Consider the following 18,747-nt stretch of genomic DNA (forward strand, 5'->3'; position numbering starts at 1 on the left):
TTGAAAATGCATCAAAAAGTGGTTTGAAGTTAACAAATATGTATCCAATTCAATTGTTATAGTTCAACTATTTTTCTTATTGGCTTTAGAATGCTCGGCCCCTCTTAGTCGCCCTTCCGCAACAAAGGATTTCGGTTTTAATATAAAATATGCCGTTAAATAACCTATAGGACCTCCTATCAAGTGAAATGATCCTTCTGGTATCAGGGAGTTGTAGATCATCGTTTCAGGTATGAAATACAGACAGCATACTTGGAAATTTCAGAAGTGAAAAAAACCTATCTTTTCAGGGCACGCAACAGCCTCAAGAGATGCTTTTTCGTGGACTCTGTTTTCACAGTCATGACCATGAGTGCAGCATTTAGGTAGGGTGGTGAGGCTGAGGGATGCGTAGAGAAGCTCATGTTACGAATCAAGTTCATGAAGAACGTAAAACTGCAGAAAAAAGGACTCAACTCCTGGCTCCTACCCCTCACGACCATGTGCCCCTGGACAGAGCTCTGACCCTCTCTAAGCCTCAGCATCTTCATCTATAAAACGGAGACTGTGCTGGAGCCGGCCACCCACTGTCCAGAGGATTAGGTAGCTAAACAGGCATGGAGACTTGGCTCCGTGCCTGGTATGGAGTAAGGGCTTAGAACAAAAAGAAAAGTAATCCACATTTATTACTGAAGAGAATGTGACAACATGCAGGGGATCTCTCCTTCCTTTGCAAGGACGCAGTAAATCCATAATAGCTATAGCTAATCTGTGCACACAGCAAGGAATCCAATAAATACACGCTGAATATATACAGTGAAGAGCAAAGGAGGAAGAAAGCTTAACTCATTTTTAAACCTATAAGGATCTATATAAAAGGTAATATGAATATCTTTATGACTACCTTAGAGTTGAGTTCTACTAAGATTAAGTTCTAATAATCATAATAGTAAGGCTATGTTTTCAAGTGATGACATAAAGCTGAAGTTGTTCAGTTAACTGAGGGTAGCTCCACTCCCACTCAGGGACATTAAAAAAATGGGGGCTGGAGGAAGAGTTGCACAAAAGGCAAAGATCCAGATGTGAAGCACTGTGCCATTCATGGTACTGTCTCCCGCAACAGATCACCCCTCAGCAAACCACAGCCAACAGACTCTCCTCTAGGAATCGTGGCGATCCGCCTAACCACCATTCTTGGCGCAATCTTCTGGAGGGAGTGTATGAGTGTGAGAGTGTGTGTGTGTGTGTGCACGTGCAAACCAAAGTCAACAAAAGCCCAGAATCTAGATGAAATTGAGAAAGACTAGGAAAGGGGCGCCTGGGTGGCACAGCGGTTAAGCATCTGCCTTCGGCTCAGGGCATGATCCCGGCGTTATGGGATCGAGCCCCACATCAGGCTCCTCCGCTGGGAGCCTGCTTCTTCCTCTCCCACTCCCCCTGCTTGTGTTCCCTCTCTCACTGGCTGTCTCTATCTCTGTCAAATAAATAAATAAAATCTTTTAAAAAAAAATGAAAGAAAGAAAGACTAGGAAAGACACTGTTGCCAAGAATGACCCACCGGCCACTTCAGAGTGCACCCACCCTATTCCATAGAATCATGTTCCCGCTCCAAACAAATGAGCATATCAGAAAACCGTACATTGTAATTGGGTATGAAATACAATTAAAATCATTATTGTATTCCCACCAGGGGATATGTGACTGAAGTACTGGGAAGGGAGTATACAAAGCAAATGGGGAGACAGTGGAAAAGAAAGTAACAAGCAAGGACTTCTAAAAAATCCCACAGAATTAGGAGGAGATCAGAAATGGTAGAGAGCAAGAGAATGAACAAGTATGGATGCAACTGTGGGGATGTGAGCCCAGAGGGACTAGTCAATGGAGACGTTGGTGGCCTCAGGGACTGTCTGATTCACTCTGGACCACAAAGGCCTAACACAGAGCCTGGCATACTGTTAGTGCTCAATAAATGCTCAGAGAAATGATGCATGGAGAGATGAAAATGCGGTGTTGTATGTGAAGCGACTGAGAAGTGGGAAGATACGGCACCTTGCTAAAGATCAGCCATTCATCAAGCCTCGCGTTGTGGTGGCTCTCTGTGCCAGGTGCTGCACAGATCACGAGCAAGTGACAGAAGGGAAATGAAGCTAAGGCCTCCTACATCTGAACACAGGCTTTTTACACTGTCATGGAGCGGCCTCCCGAAAGAATTATCACAATTTTTTGATAAAAGAGGGAAGAAGCTCCTCGCAAATGTCAAGTGAAGAAATTCACAGGCAAAAGAGGTGGCAGAGAAATAGCCACACTAAGAGACATGCAAGGATAGAACTAGAAAAGGAAAAAGATATGGAGAGAAATTTAAAATGCAAATATATATTTAACTGCTAAAATAATTTTATTAATAAGATTAATCAATGATAAATAGAGATGTAAAAGTTCAGTGCATGGAGAAAGATTATGACATTTTTTAAAAGAAGTTTTTCTTCCCAAGTTCATAGTCTTTATGTTTTTAAACCTAAACAAAGCTTTCTAATTTAGAAAGGCAGACACAAATAGGATACTCCCCATATAACAATCTAAGTGCTGGTGCTGCCACATACATAACCTGCAGCACACAGCTGGTTCAAAGACAGACAGCCTGGCCCTCGGTCATCGAGAGCTCGATCGCTGCAGGGCACCTGGGTGGCTCAGTCGGTGAAGCGTCTGCCTTTGGCTCAAGTCATGATCCTGGGGTCCTGGGATCGAGCCCCACATCAGGCTCCCTGCTCAGCGGGAAGTCTGCTTCTCCCTCCACCCTCCCCCCTGCTCTTGATCTCCCTCTCTCTCTCATGCTCTTTCTCTCTTTCAAATAAATAAATAAAATCTTAAAAAACAAAAGTTTGATCGCTGTTCTGGCCCCAAGAGAGTAAAGTTGTCTACCACGCAGACCTGCCTCAAAGCTCAGAGGGAAGAAGTGACATTTGGTGACTACTCTACAGAATATGATCTCTGGCTACTCTTCTACTCTTCTAGTCTCGGGTTTGAATCCTGTCAGATCACTGGAAGTTTCCATACTTAAATGCAGTTAGCCTGAGCCCTTATTCATTCCCATGGTATTATTATTTCACATGTTTCTTAAAATTTGGGAGATTTTAGAATGGCTCTTTTCCAAATCCTTTTTGCCGAAACACTGGATCAAAACTTTTATGGAAAAATATATACACGCCCACACATCTGAGGTATGTATACATTTCAGTCTTTCCATGAACTCCTGCTTTGAAGGCATCCCCCTTTCCAGGATTGGTTGGTAACAGCCCCATGGAGAGTGCGTGTGCATTTGTTATAAATCTGTTCGTGAGGACTTTACAGTATGCTCTCAGAAAAAAAATGCCTTTTAGGGGCGCCTGGGTAGCTCACTCAGTTAAGCATCTGACTCTTGATTTCAGCTCAGGTCATGATTTCAAGGTCGTGAAATTGAGCCCCATGTCAGGCTCCATGCTGAGCGTGGAGCCTGCTTGAAATTCTCTTTCTCTTCCTCCCCCTCTGCCCAGCCCCTCCCCCACTCGCACAGGCGCACCTGCTCTCACTCTGAAAAAAAAAATTGCCTTTAAGAATTTAACACCACTCCACATTCCTGAAAACTTTGTGCTTTGAAGCTGCTTTTTGAGGAAGATGGATGACACTTCAATTTTTTGCTCTGGTTCCTAGGAAGCTCATTATCACATCATATTCTCAACCAGAATAATTAACATTTGTCATTGGCTTTTCTTCCATCTCAACTTTCAAATTCTATCTTTTTGTTAATTGTGTTGTTTACATCTCTATTATATATGTTTTCCATTTCTCCATTTCCTCCCCAGACACACACACACACACGGCATGCAAATTCTATTCTTGTTCTAATTTTTCTTGAAAATTTCTTCTAAATACATCTGATAAATGTGGAAAGGGAATTACTCCCTATATATGCAGAACTTGTAAAGTGCAGGACCTCTAAATGGAAGGTCTTTTCTTAATAGGTGTGAGGGGACTTCTAAAAGAAGCTTCACCTGCGGACTTTCAAAGTTAAAGGAATGCATATCTCACTAGAGAATGTCATCCTTCCTTTTATCAGCTATTTCAAGCTCAAAAGTTATGAGGTGGTCCAAAAGTCAGGTCAGGATGATGTCAGCGTGGACCTATCACCTTTCTAATCTAAAGCAAAAGGTAGGTACGGCAGTTCTCCTTTTGCACAGAGGATGCGTCCAAGACCCTCGTGGATGCCTGAAACCACAGAGTACTGAACCCCATGTGTACTATATCTGTTCTTATACATATATACCTATGATACAGTTTAACTTACATAGTAGGCACAGTAAGGGATGAACAGCAATCACCAACAATAAAATAGAACAATTATACTGTAATAAAACTTTTGAGAATGTGTTCTCACTCTTTCTTTGAAAACATCTTGTACTGTACTTGCCCCTCTTGTGATGATGTGAGATGATAAAATGCCTGCATTATGGGATGAAGGGAGGTGAGTGACAGGTGTGGTGACGCAGTGTTAGGCCATTAGTGACCTTTTGATGATCCGTCATGGGGATCATCTTCCTGATGGGGGTCAATTACAGGTAACCGAGACTGTCGAAAGCAAAACTGCGATAAGAGGGAAGTACTGAACTAGCCCCAAACCATAACTGAAAACTTGACTCCCCTCCAACTTTATTACACTTAAAAACTGCTCCTTATCTGCCCTCCACTTGTTCTGACTCATTAAAAGGCAAATGAGTTAAAGCTGAACACAGCCAGCCCAGCCGTCACCCAGCCAGTAAAAATGAAATCCTGCCATTCGATAGCCGCACAGAGAATCCCTTTACTTACTTCACGGACCCTCTGTACGAATTCCTGACAGCTCAGTGGGCCACAGACCCTGCCAGATTTCTGAGCTACATCTGCAGTATCTTTTCTATTCAGGCAGCTGGCATAAAGTGGGAAAATTCATTAACATGCTAATGATGTCCTATTTAAAATTCTAGCCCTGATTATTCTGTGATTAAATCTCTCCCCTTGACGTCTGCTTCCTTTATATCTGAGTTATAGTGCGAATCAACAATATTAATAAAGTACAATACAGATTACCAAGTTCTACACAGGGGATGGAGAAAGTTATATAAATCTCAGGGTTGTCTTTTTGCTGAAAAGCAGGTGTAGCAAACTAAAAAAGTTACTATTGTTTTTTTATCCCAGCTACCCTTAAAAAAATGAAATCCACAACAATTAGAGGTTTATAGTTAATCTCCATACGTATTCAGGGGTTGAAAGCTTTTCACTCTATTTCACCGTACTCAAAGTTTCTCAGAATTCAAACATGTTCTCCCAAAGTCTTAAGAAGAGCTGATACGGGTTAAAACACACCCCCTTTGTGCCTCTTCACAGAGACTGTGTGTCACTGTCACAAAGTCAATGGATTCAGTGATAACTTCTGCCTCCCTTTGCCCTTGACTATGCTGGCACATTTCAGTACTTTCTCATCATTTTGTTCTGTCTGCTGACACCCCAATGTGAATATCCCACTCAGACAACTCAAGCATCTTCCACAAAAGATAATCAAACTTACCTCTGTTCTCACTAAATTAGAAAATGAATTTGAAGAATTTAAAAGAGGAAGAAGAAGGAAGAGGAGGAGGAGATCCAAGGTCTGGGTCTATAATTCAAAGTAGAGGAGTAAAAGAATAATATAGAAATAAAGGAATGTTTCACTTTAACATCTGGCCCCAGTAAATGAACAAATATTTATGGTATATTTACTATTTTCAAAGACACCAGGCTGGATACTGTGACAAAACAAATGAAACATAAGGACAGTGCTTTTCTTTGATCTCAATCAAGCCAGTCGCAGAAGATGTAATAATATTTAAATGATCAGCAAAGCACTTCCCATCGATAAGAGTTCTCTGTACGCAAGAGATTGCTAATTGCTCCCCAAAACTGCAAATCTCTCCTACTGGTATAGAACCAGAACCCCTGGCTGGACTCAGACATATGTGTGGCAGGGTCAGCCATCCCAGACCAAATGTCACCAGTCAAGGGGTACAGATGAACAAAATAGAAGAGCCTGGGTCCCTGACCATCACGGAGTTGCTTGTCCATTCCCGAATTGCCTTCTTCCCGTGTGCCCCATTCTGCAACCATTGCTGGAAACCAAAATCTGTTTTTTTTTAAAGAATTCTACGTATTGCTTATTTCTTAAATAGTCTTATTTTAAAGCATTTTGTCTAAGGATAAGAAGAGTCAGCTCCTGGTACATACATGCGTGTGCATACGACTCCTTTGTATATGCTCAGCATTTAAAGGTCTACATTTAGAGACCCCTCTAAATCTTTAACTCTCAAAAGCCAACAAATGGCAGACTATGGACTTTGGCCTAGTTTTATTGCATTGTAATAGAGAAAAAGCTTCAATCTACTAAGGAATTCATTATTTATGTATTTATTTATTTATTTATCTCCCATTACTCTCATCAGCCCAAGGTTATTAATTTGGTTGACCTGATGTCAAGTCACCTCAGACTGGTTAAGAATTACCTTCAGCCTAAAGCATAGGGAAAAGGGTAGCCTATCCAGCAAAATCCAAATCTAAAACAGAAAGAACACTTTCACAACAGTAACAAGCTGTCTGCAGCTTGGAATCACTGATGGTAACAATCTCTCATTCCATTTGTTTATGTTTTATTCATCTTGAAAATACTTAGTAAAGTGACAAGGATGAGATGCAAAAAATACTACATGGCTCTTTTTTTCTTTTTAAGAGCTATTTATGGCTTTCAAGAGCTCAACTGTTCAAATGAAAATATTGTTGGACTAAATTTGTCCAAATTTGTTCACGTCCTCTTTATTCTCAGATACAATAGATCCCCCCATATTGTGCCAAAAATTATGTAGTGACAACACGAGAAATCCTATAGTTTTTATTGTTTATACATTTAAAATATCTACAGCTAAAATGCATTTAAAATAGCCAGTGATCGTTCCTGTCATGACTTCATAAAGCACAGCATCACATCTTGGGAGAAAGTGTTATCCCTCAGCACCCTAGTCAGATAGTCAGACTCGAATGTACAATCTCTACATATTTGGCAAAAAAGAAGTCTTGACCTACAGACGTGGGGAAGGAAAGATAAGAAGCTCTCAGTTACTTAGCCAGGTTAGGCCTGCCCTTTGGGAAGAAGACACCATAAAAACTGAACGTCCTATCTGTGATTCAAATAACTGTAACGAAGCTTCTGTCTACAACTGAGTAAGCTTTCAAACAAAATTTATTCATAGTGAAATGACACACCCAATTTCTGCTAACTTCCTATTTCTTTATCTGGTCTTAAATACTACTCTTCATTTACTTCAACCTGTGGAGTGTTTCCAAATAGCCGTATTTCAAATGTGGCTACCTAACATCCCCATTCATTTCTTGTTTCTTTTTAAATAAGGATGCTTTGCATAGGTAGGTCTTCCATTTTCCTAGTAAACAACATTTATTTAGGGACCATGATACACTACGTGTGACCTCTAGCCTCCAGCAGCTTCTATGACCTAGGAGAAATGCAAGGGCAGACACATACACACACACCTCAAAATCTTTATAAGTTACCTCATTTAATCTGTACTGCTTAATCAGCCTATGAGCTGGATATTCTTCTTCTCATTTTACCAATAAAAAAATAGGTTCTAGCATCTAACATATTTTAAATCTGCATTTATTTCTTATGATTTCATTCTTCAAATGAGAAACTGAATCACTGTAAATTCTTTACATTTTTTTAAAGAAATAAGTTTTCACTTTATCAATTCAGACTGAATGAACATCTTCTAAGACTGTCCCTCAGGGAGCAAACCTCAAGGTGACCTCAGTTATTCTTAACAACTGGAAAAGGAAAAGAACACAAGAGTACGGTAACTGCTCTGACAGGCAGAGACTTCAGTGAAGCCAAGATTGGCCTCTTCCACATCATTCCTTCTGGAGAAATCTCTCAGGAAAAACCCACACACAGAAAAGCCACTTCATGGTCTTTATTCAGTTTTCTGAGTCAGCCAGATCTCGTCTATGATTGTGCAAGCCAGAAGACTGAGCCAAGGAACAAAAGGAACATAATTCTCAAACAGAGAAAATTCTCAAGACCTGTGCCAAGGAAGAGATTGCTCTAAATAATCACAAGGCCATTAGCGAATCCAGGGCAGAGGAGGGGGAGAAAAGACAGAAAAAGAAAAGACATCACATGTGAATAGCAAAACAAAAGCTGACAAGTAATTCTACCCCATTTGCCTAGGCTCCTGCCAAAAAAAAGTCCTCCAGGAAAAGTGTCATGTGCTCCAAGATGCCCTTCACAGTGATGCTCACATGAGGCACAGAACATCCTGCCCGGCCACACAGTATAATCAGTACCACGAATATTTCACCAAGCAACAGTTGTGACTACTTACCGTACGCAGTTTCCCCTTGGTCCAGCTCTCTTTTCAGTCTGCTGTAATCTTCTTTAATGCTGCCCAGCTTTTGGACATTCCTGGAACTCAGCACCCGAAGCTTGTCCAGGAGTCCCTCCAGCCCTTCCTTTTCCGATGTTAATGATCTAATCTCCTCTGTGAGTTCCTTGGCTGTAGAGAAATGGTTTCCTGCAGAGAGAAGGAGGGAAAATAAGTTTTACAGCATCCCCACACATGGAAGATTTAGCAACAGCTAATATGTACCAACAGTATGGAGAAAGAGGGCTGAGCTTTGCAACTGCATCCAACTGCATGAATAGTCTTCTGTGGAGAATGTAGAAAAACACTGACTGTCCTCATTCAACTGGGAAAACCACCAGTCTCTTTATTACCTTATTTTTGTTACATCTGTTTTAAAGCTTCCATTAGCCAATTCATGTCCTTGTGAAACACAATGACACAAAAATGTCCAAGTGAGATCCAGGGAAACCACATGGTATGACTCCATTCAAATACCCAAATGTCAAATAGGTGAGATATTACAGTAGAGTGGAAAGGGACTAACCATTGGAGTCAGACTAGACCTAAATTCAAATCCTAGTGCTCCTGTTACTCAACCTGCATGACCTTGAGCAAAGAAACTAACATATGAAATTTCAGGGCAAACTTCTTATAAAATATGATTATACTAACACCTGCATTACAGGTGGCTTCAAGAATAAACATGAAACTCTGTAGAGCACTAAGCAAAATATACCATGCATTGAATCTAGCAAGGTTGTGGAACACAAGGGCAATATACAAAAATCAATTGTATTTCTAAATATCAACAGCAAATAAGTAGAAGATGAATTTTTTTAAAAAAAATACCATTTACAAGATATTTTAAAGCTCAAAATACTTAGGGATAAATTTAAAGAACCATGTGCAAGACCTCCACACAGAAAACCATTTTAAAAACTTCTGAGAGAAATTTTAAAAAGGCTTAAGTAATCAGAAAGAATACTATTTATACATATATTGGAAAACTGAATATTTTTAACATTCCTATCTTCCTCAAATTCATCTATTCATTCAATACCATTCCAATCAAAATCTCATGATGGTCTTTTTTTTTTAAGATTTTATTTATTTATTTATTTATTTGACAGACAGAGAGACAGCCAGCAAGAGAGGGAACACAACCGGGGGTGGGGGGTGGGAGAGGAAGAAGCAGGCTCCCAGCAGAGGAACCTGATGTGGGGCTCGATCCCAGAATTCCAGGATCATGCCCTGAGCCGAAGGCAGACGCTTAACGACTGCACCACCATGATGGTCTTTTGTAGAAACCAACAAGCTTATTATAAAATATAAAAGAAAATGCACAAGACCTAGATCAGCCAAAAAAAATCCTTTTAAGGTAGAATGAAGAGAACATGTACTACCTGATTTCAAACTAATGCTGAAGCAATAGATCAAGACAGTATAGCATTGGCATATAGACAAATAGATAGACAAACAGATCAAAGGAATAGACAGTCCAGGAGTAGACCACATTCACACAGCCAGTTGACTTTCAACCAAAGTGTCAAAGCAAGACAATGAGGAAAGGAGAGTACAACTGATCCTTGAACAACACAGGTTTGAACTGTGCATGTCCATGTGTACATGGATTTTTTTTAATAAATACAGTACAGTCCTGTAAATATATTTTCTCTTCCTTATGATTTTCTTAATATTTTATTTTCTCTACCTTACTTTATTGTAAGAATACAGTATGTAACACATATATAAAATATGTGTTAATCAACTGTTTATGTTATTGTTAAGAAAAATACAAATTAAAGCCATAGAGATTTTACTACAAAACCATTCAGATGGCTCAAATGAACCAGATTGAAGCTGTCTAGCTGCCAAGGACACAGAGCTGCGGAGCTCTCGTACATAATGGGAGTGTCAATGGCACAGCCACCTTGAGAAGACTTCTGTCTGCTTCTCATAAAGTTAAACACACACCTGTCCTTGGACCCAAAAATTCTACTTCCAGGTATTTACCCAGGAGAAATGAAAACATGTAATCAAAAAATAGTTGTACGAGAATGTTCATAGTGGCTTTACTTGTGATAGCCCAAACGCAACAACCTAAATGTCCACCAAGAGGAGAAAAGCAGAAACGGGCACATCTACACAGCGGAAGACTACTCAGCCACAGAAAGGCACCAGCTCTTCATATAAACAGTGACATGGGGGGTAATCTCAAATAATAATAATAATAATAAGACATAGAAGAATGCATACGACATGAATCCACAGGCAAAACTGATCCATGGTGAAAGATATCAGAACAGAGGCTGTCTGGGGAAGGGGGATGATGACTGGGAAGGGGCACAAGGGCAATGTTTCTGGAGGAATGAAAATATCTTGATAGGGTTGCAGACAATAGGTGTCAAAATTCATACAACTGGACGCTTAAGACCTGTGGGTTTCATTGAATATAAATCACACTTCAATTAAAAAAGGAAAAAATATATTAGGGAATTTTCAATATGAAAATTACACCATAAATTAATAAGCTTATCACATTAGCGAGTGCTCCATAAATAATAGTCATTGTTATCAGGGGCTCTATGATGTTTCCACAATAACAGCTGTGAACCCTTTCTCCTCTACCTAACCACAACCCTAGGAAGGAAATTATGCCCTATGTTATATATTCTGAGATGCACCATTTTTCCCCCATGTTAACATCTCTGAGATGGAGATGTGTCTTACAATCACCATCAGCCAGGAGGTGGTCGGGATGAAGCTGTTACCACATGATTGTCATTCTTGGTGGCCTGGCAGGCCCTGCCACTTCAAAGTAAAAACCACTTCGGGATCTTTGGAGACCTGGCTATTGCCTGAAAACCGTCTACTGTAATGCATTTGTAAGATCAGGAAAGTACCACCACCATCATTTAAAACTTGAAGAACCATGTTGCAGCTTGACAGAAGACCCTATAGAAAACATCAGTTCATTCTTGGAGGGAAAAAAGTTGCATTGCCAACAGCTTCTCTGATGCAGGGGATGATAATGGGAGAAGAACGTGAGCTCCAACTACTTTGAGTCATGGTGTATTTCAGAGCACTCAGATTTTGAATATGAAGGCGTTCTAGGAAAACCCTGCGTGATTAAGCTTCCTTTCAAAAAGGATTTTTCAAAAGCCCAAATACATCTAAAAGAACTATTTCAATAAGTATAAAATAAAAACTCTAAGCCACAGAAACCATTATATCATTGCTTAATTGACAGCAATTTTTCTTTCTTTGTAGTGTATAAAATAATGGTGCATTTTATGTTCACTGAAATACATGTTGTTATCTCTGCTTTATAGTCAAGAAAACTGAAATCTAGAGAAAAAAACATCTTGCTGAGGTTACATAGCAATAAAATGGAGGGCAGATTTCCAACTCAAACATAATTCCTGAATCCTTCTAAGGTTCTAAAAGATGCTGTTTACTTCTTTATTATTAATTATTACTATTATTATTATTTAAAAGGCAGATTTCAACCCGATATAAATGGGAGAAATGTGACAAAATGTTTTCCCACTTTAAAGGCATTCTGGATCCAAACTCTTTCTATGAGGCCATCATTACCCTGATCCCAAAACCAGGCAAAGACCTCCTTCAAAAAGGAGAATTACAGACTAATATCCTTGATGAACATGGATGCCAAAATATTCAACAAGATCCTAGCTAATAGGATCCAACAGTACATTAAAAGGATTAGTTACCACCACCAGGTGGGATTTACTCCTGGGATGCAAGGATGGTTCAACATTTGCAAATCAATCAACGTAGTAGAGCACATCAATAAAAGAAAAGACAAGAACCATATGATCCTCTCAATTGATGCAGAAAAAGCATTTGACAAAATACAACATCCATTCCTGATTAAAACTCTTCAGAGTATAGGGATAGAGGGAAAATTCCTCAATATCATAAAAACCATCTATTAAAAGCCCACAGAGAATATCATTATCAATGCGGAAAAGCTGAGAGTTTTCCCTTAAGATCAGGAACACGACAGGGATGCCCACTCTCACCACTATTGTTCAACATAGTACTAGAAGTCCTAGCCTCAGCAATCAGACAACAAAAAGAAATGAAAGGTATTCAAATTGGCAAAGAAGAAGTCAAACTCACCCTACTCACAGATGACATGATACTTTATGTGGAAAACCCAAAAGACTCCATCCTCAAATTACTAGAAATCATAAAGCAATTCAGCAATGTGGCAGGATACAAAATCAATACATAGAAATCAGTTGCTTTTCTATATACTAACAATGTAACTGTAGAAAGAGAAATTAAGGAATTGATTCCATTCACAATAGCAACAAAAACCATAAGATACCTAGGAATAAACCTAACTAAAGAGATCAAGGATCTATACTCTAGAAACTATAGAACACTTAAGAAAGAAATTGAGGAAGACACAAAAAGATGGAAAAACATTCCATGCTCATGGACCGGAAGAATGAACTTTGTTAAAATATCTATCTCGCCTAGAGCAATCTACTCTTTCAATGCCATCCCTATTAAAATATCATTGGCATTTTTCAAGGAGCTGGAACAAACAATCCTAAAATTTGTATGGAAACAGAAAAGACCCCAAATCGCCAAGGAAATGTTGAAAAAGAGAAACAAAGCTGGGGACATCACATTACCTGACTTCAAGTTATATTACAAAGCTGGGATCACCAAGACAGCATGGTATTGGCACAAAAACAGACACATAGACCAATGGAACAGAGTAGAGACTCCAGAAATGGACGCTCAGCTCTGTGGTCAACTAATCTTTGACAAATCAGGAAAAAATATCCAGTGGAAAAAAGACAATCTCTTCAATAAATGGTGCTGCGAAAATTGGACAGCTACATGCAAAAGAATGAAACTTGAACACTCTCTTACACTGTACACAAAGATAAACTCCAGATGGATGAAAGACCTCAATGTGAGACAGGAATCCATCCAAATCCTAGAGGAGAACATAGGCAGTAACCTCTTCGACATCAGCCACAGCAACTTCTTTAGAGACATATCTCCAAAGGTAAGGGAAACAAAAGCAAAAACGAACTCGTGGGACTTCATCAAGATAAAAAGCTTCTGCACAGCAAAGGAAACAGTCAACAAAACTAAAAGGCAACCCATGGAATGGGAGAAGATATCTGCAAATGACATTTCAGATAAAGGGTTGATATCCAAAATCTATGAAGAATTTCTCAAACTCAACACTCAGAAAACTAATAACCCAGTCAAAAAATGGGCAGAAGACATGAACAGACACTTCTCCAAAGAAGACATACAAATGGCTAACAGACACATGAAAAAATGCTCGATATCACTAGGTATCAGGGAAATACAAATCAAAAACCACAATGAGATAGACTGGTGATGGGTAGTAAGGAGGGCACGTATTGCATGGTGCACTGGGTGTTATACGCAACTAATGAAGCATCAAACTTTACATCGGAATCTGGGGATGTACTGTATGGTGATTAACATAATATAATAAAATAAAATTAAAAAAAAAACCACAATGAGATATCGCCTTACACCAGTTAGAATGGCAAAAATTGACAAGACGGGAAACAACAAACATTGGCGAGGATGTGGAGAAACGGGAACCCTCTTACACTGTTGGTGGGAATGCAAGTTGGTACAGCCACTCTGGAAAACAGTATGGAGCTTCCTCAAGTTGTTAAAAATAGAGCTACCCTATGACCCAGCAATTGTACTACTAGGTATTTACTCCCAAAGATACAGATATAGTGAAAAGAAGGGGTATGTGCACCCTAATGTTCATAACAGCTATGTCCACAATAGCCAGACTGTGGAAGGAGTCAAGATGCCCTTCAACAGATGAATGGATAAAGAATATGTGGTCCATATATACAGTGGAATATTACTCAGCCATCAGAAAGGATGAATACCCAACATTTATATCAACATGGATAGAATTGGAGGGAATTATACTAAGTGAAATAAGTCAAGCAGAGAAAGACAATTATCATATGGTTTCACTTACATGTGGAACATAAGGAATAGCAGGAGGACATTAGGAGATGGAAGGGAAAAATGAAGGGGGGAAATCAGAGGGAGAGATGAATCATGAGAGACTATGGACTCCGGGAAACAAGCTGAGGGCTTCAGAGGGGAGGGGGGTGGGAGAGATGGGTTAGCCTGGTGATGGATATTAAGGAGGGCACATATTGCATGAAGCACTGAGTGTTATATGCAAACAATGAATCATGGAACACTACATCAATAAAACTAATGACATACTGTATGGTGACTAACATAATAAAAATTAAAAAATAAAGGCATCCTGGACACAGCACATATCATTTCTGTCACTGACATCCATAGTTTCCAATCCCATGACGGGATAAATATCTTTTGAGATCCTATTTATTGTCTATTGCTCAAGTGGGCAAATACGGACGAGAACAGAGCACCACCCTGCTCTCCAGGAAGTCACCATTAAATAAAGAGGAGAAGATATGTTCTAAGAAATGGGCAAATATGCTCTAGGAGAGCTCAGAGAAGAAAGATTATTCCAGAAGGGAAGACATAGGCAGGTTTCATGAGGAAAGATTATAAGGTGTCCAAAAGAAGAAACGGAAACCTGGTTAGAGAACAAAGGGCTTGTCTTCAGTGGGGGCAGGAGGCGTATGGTCAAGGTGGAGACGAGGCCCACAAAGAAGGTGGATCCAAACGGCAGAGGGTCGAAGATCCCAAGCTGATGGGCTTGACCCATTTAGGAAAAACAAAGTCCAGGTAAGGAGAGCAGACTGGACTTCCAAAGCTTTGAGCTATAAATAGCAACACAACTAAACCGTTTCCTGGATTTGTGGTTTCTTTCTTGAATAGTGACCAAGTTAGGGCCACTGTGGACAGAGACCCTGTGGAGGGCCACTAAGAACCTCAAGTTTGATAGGTACAGAGTTCCTGTTTGGGAAGATGAGAAAAGTTCTGGAGGTGAATGCTGGTGATGGTTGCAAATAAATGTGAATGTACTTAACGCCACTGAGCTGTACACTTAAAAATGGTTAAAAGGGTAAATTTTCTGTGTATATGTATTTCATCACAACAAAAAGATGTCCTTTCAAAAAAAAAAAAAAAACCTCAAGGGACATGCCCCATGCCCAGGGTGGTTTAGGGAAGACCAGACCAGAGGAGTGACTGCCTCTAGACAGGACAGCCATGGGCACAATGTGGTGTCTTCAAATATCCCTTCCCTGGCTGGGCTCAGAAAGCCCCAGGCTTTCTGCTGGACCATATTTTCAAGCAAGAGAGGTGACCAATGGGGCACCTGGGTGGCTCAGTTGTTAAGCGTCTGTCTTTGGCTCAGAGCATGATCCCAGAGTCCTGGGATCGAGCCCCGCATCAGACTCTTCCGCTGGGAGCCTGCTTCTTCCTCTCCCACTCCCCCTGCTTGTGTTCCCTCTCTCACTGGCTGTCTCTCTCTGTCCAATAAATAAATAAAATCTTTAAAAAAAAAAAAAAGAGAAGTGACCAAAAGTGAGGTGGGCGCCAGCTAAGTCCCCAGGGACACCAGACAAAATACACCACGGTGTGCAATCTCCTCCTACAGTTTGGAGAGAAAAGACCTCTAAAAACAAATCAGAGGGGCATCTTGGTGGCTCAGTTGGATAAGCAGCTGCCTTCGGCTCAGGTCTGGGATCATGCCCCACATTGGGATCCCTGCTCACTGGGGGTCTGTTTCTCTGTCTGACCCTTCCCTCTCTTGTGCTTGTTCTCTCTCTCTCTCTCTCTCTCTCAAATAAATGAATAAAATCTTTTTTAAAAAAAATCAGGAAAGACCACATAGGCAGGGTGAGTGCGTGCACAGAAGGTTTGCTGGAATGACAGGAAATATATCCTCGGATACCCCTGCAACTCATGACAAGCGCTAGAGACCGGGGCCCTTAATAAAACATGAGAGAGATCATTAATTAAAACCTGGGTCCCTTCCTTGATCCTGAGGGAAAATGCATAGTGATAGACATGTACATTTTATATATGCAGAAAGAGTGCGAATTCCCAAAGAGACAGTTAATACCACAACCGAAGCCATGATAAAATGCTACACTGCCCACAGTTAATATTTTATAAGCATTTCGGTCTCCTATCCAAGCCCATGAGGTAAATCCTGCTTGATTTAGCCCTCCCTGATTACTGAAACTAGCCAAGAGCTCTGTGATGAAAATACAGAAAAGTAAACGTTGATCCCTGAAGGAAGTCCCATCAGTGACCCCATGACCCCAATCTCGGTGACTCTAATGGGCCCTTTCCTAAATGCCACAGGAAGATTTGCACAGATGACCGTCCTGCCTTTGCCGTCATCCCACACATATGCCTGCCTGCTCTTCAGCAAGAGAACCATACTTGGGCCTTCACAGAGGCTTTTTAAAGCACCTGTCAAAACATATTATTCTACAAAGGCCTCCATTAAAACCCTGCAGGTGAATGCCGAAGCCAAAACTGATTTTACCCACTCTGTTCCTTCTAATGTTACCCCTTACCCTGAACTTAAATATCTCCCTCCTATACTTCACAGTGTCTGGCGCTCCTTTTTTGAGGTCATTATTTGAGAGTCTGATTTTATAGATTATGGGGCTCCTGCTAGAGCAACTGTCTCATTTGGCCTTTCCAACAAGCCAGGGTGGGGACCTTACAATGACTCTCTTTGATTTTCAGGTGAAGAAACCAAGACCCTGAGAGTCACCTTCCCAAGGTCACAAAGTTCTGTAGTTCTAAGATCCTACAGAAGGTTACTGAACTTGAACTGGATTTTTCCAACCTCGTGTTAGGTGCTTATTCTACCAAATACAGCTCGATAAGTGACTTGGTCAAAACATGGCCACAAATCACTCATAAAGGGAGGGAGCAAAAGAAGGTTGGGGAATGAATCCTGTACTCAGGTAGGCTGTGTCACCCAGTCATTCTCCAGCCCTCACTATGACTTTCATCTAGGGGCACAGGCCATACACACACACACACACAGTACTACATAGGTCCACAGACATTTCCATCTGTAATGATCCTTCTAAAATTATTCACGTTTACATACCCAAATTTGAGCTAACCTTCTTTATTGGAAAAAAAGAAATAAATCCATGGCTGAAAATCATCAAACGCCAAAAATCAAGTCCTGCCTCTTTTTTCTGGCACAACACATTATCTTTTGAGGAACTCTAAGCTCAAGTCCACACGGTTAGGCAAGACCTCCCGCTCTGTCACTCAAAGGCTCCCCCTCAGCGATGTCAAGGCTAGTGCTAGGAGCTTGCACTAGCAGAACAAATTCAACCAGCCAGCACCCATCAACATGCCCTCCACCACGCCACCACCTCTCCACGGAAGCTCCTTCAGCTAGAATTGGCCATTTTGTGTCCATTTTGTTGCTTTCTTCCAGTCACTATGATTTCCTGAGAGAGCAAAAGCATTTTCTTTGAGCAGAGCCCTTTTGAACATCAGACATTTTAGATGTTCACATATTTCACAGAGAAGACAGGGAGTATAACACCCGAACACACGGGATTTTACATAAAACATAGACTGCTTCTAACAGCTTGAGAAAGTGTGGTACCAAGTGGAGAGACTAAATATACAAACAGACAATGGCCATATCATCTCTAGAAATAGCACTCTGACCCGCAACCTGCAGCAACCTGCCCAGAAAACAAACCCCTATACCTACAATAACCAGCCAGCTCTAAGGCAGGCAGTAGGAAGCCAGATTTCCATTTCTAGTAATAATCCAGGAAACTAAACAATCTCTTCTGTAATAATTGGTCCAAAATGGCCAGGATTTTATTAATAACTGACAGCTTCCCTAATTTTTGTCCCTGCTTCCAACTTAAGACCAGCCAGAGAAAGCCAAATACGCCCCCCAAACCAATCACACAGGATGCTCTAATTAGCCTGCCTCTAGCTTCCCCAGCCTCCCGTCAGAACATACCTGAAGCCTTCCCTTTTTTCTATTCCAAAGCCTTCCCACTTTTCTGCCTGCCTTTGAGTCTCTGCCAAAACACAGGTAATGGTGGCTGACTCCCTTGCTACAGTAAGCTCTGAAACAGCTTTCACTTCTTCTCATTTGGTCTCATTTATTTCCACACTGGATAGACATCATCTTTGAAAAATCTTTGCTGGGCCTATCATCTCTTCCAGCCATTGATCTAAATTTTTTAGTGAAAGGGAAACATTCTGAGCTTATCTAGAAAATCTTGTTTATGTCTAGACAGGCTTCCATTTAGACACTAAGGTATTTTCAGTGCAGCTAATTTTTATTCTCTGTAAAGGAAAA

The 18,747-nt window shown here is 40.5% G+C and overlaps 1 protein-coding gene across 5 annotated transcripts in view; it reads right to left on the bottom strand.

Moving 5' to 3' along the window:
• DISC1 (DISC1 scaffold protein) overlaps window positions 1-18,747 on the bottom strand; it is a 370,724-nt gene that overhangs the window by 183,412 nt on the left and 168,565 nt on the right. For all 5 annotated transcript variants that reach the window (XM_011222163.3, XM_034662513.1, XM_034662514.1 and 2 more), the window contains exon 9: window positions 8,415-8,603. In XM_011222163.3, the coding sequence (XP_011220465.2) occupies window positions 8,415-8,603 (189 nt within the window). The remainder of the gene's footprint in view (window positions 1-8,414; window positions 8,604-18,747) is intronic.

Source organism: Ailuropoda melanoleuca, chromosome 6 (assembly GCF_002007445.2).
Source record: "Ailuropoda melanoleuca isolate Jingjing chromosome 6, ASM200744v2, whole genome shotgun sequence".
Lineage (NCBI taxonomy): Eukaryota > Metazoa > Chordata > Mammalia > Carnivora > Ursidae > Ailuropoda > Ailuropoda melanoleuca.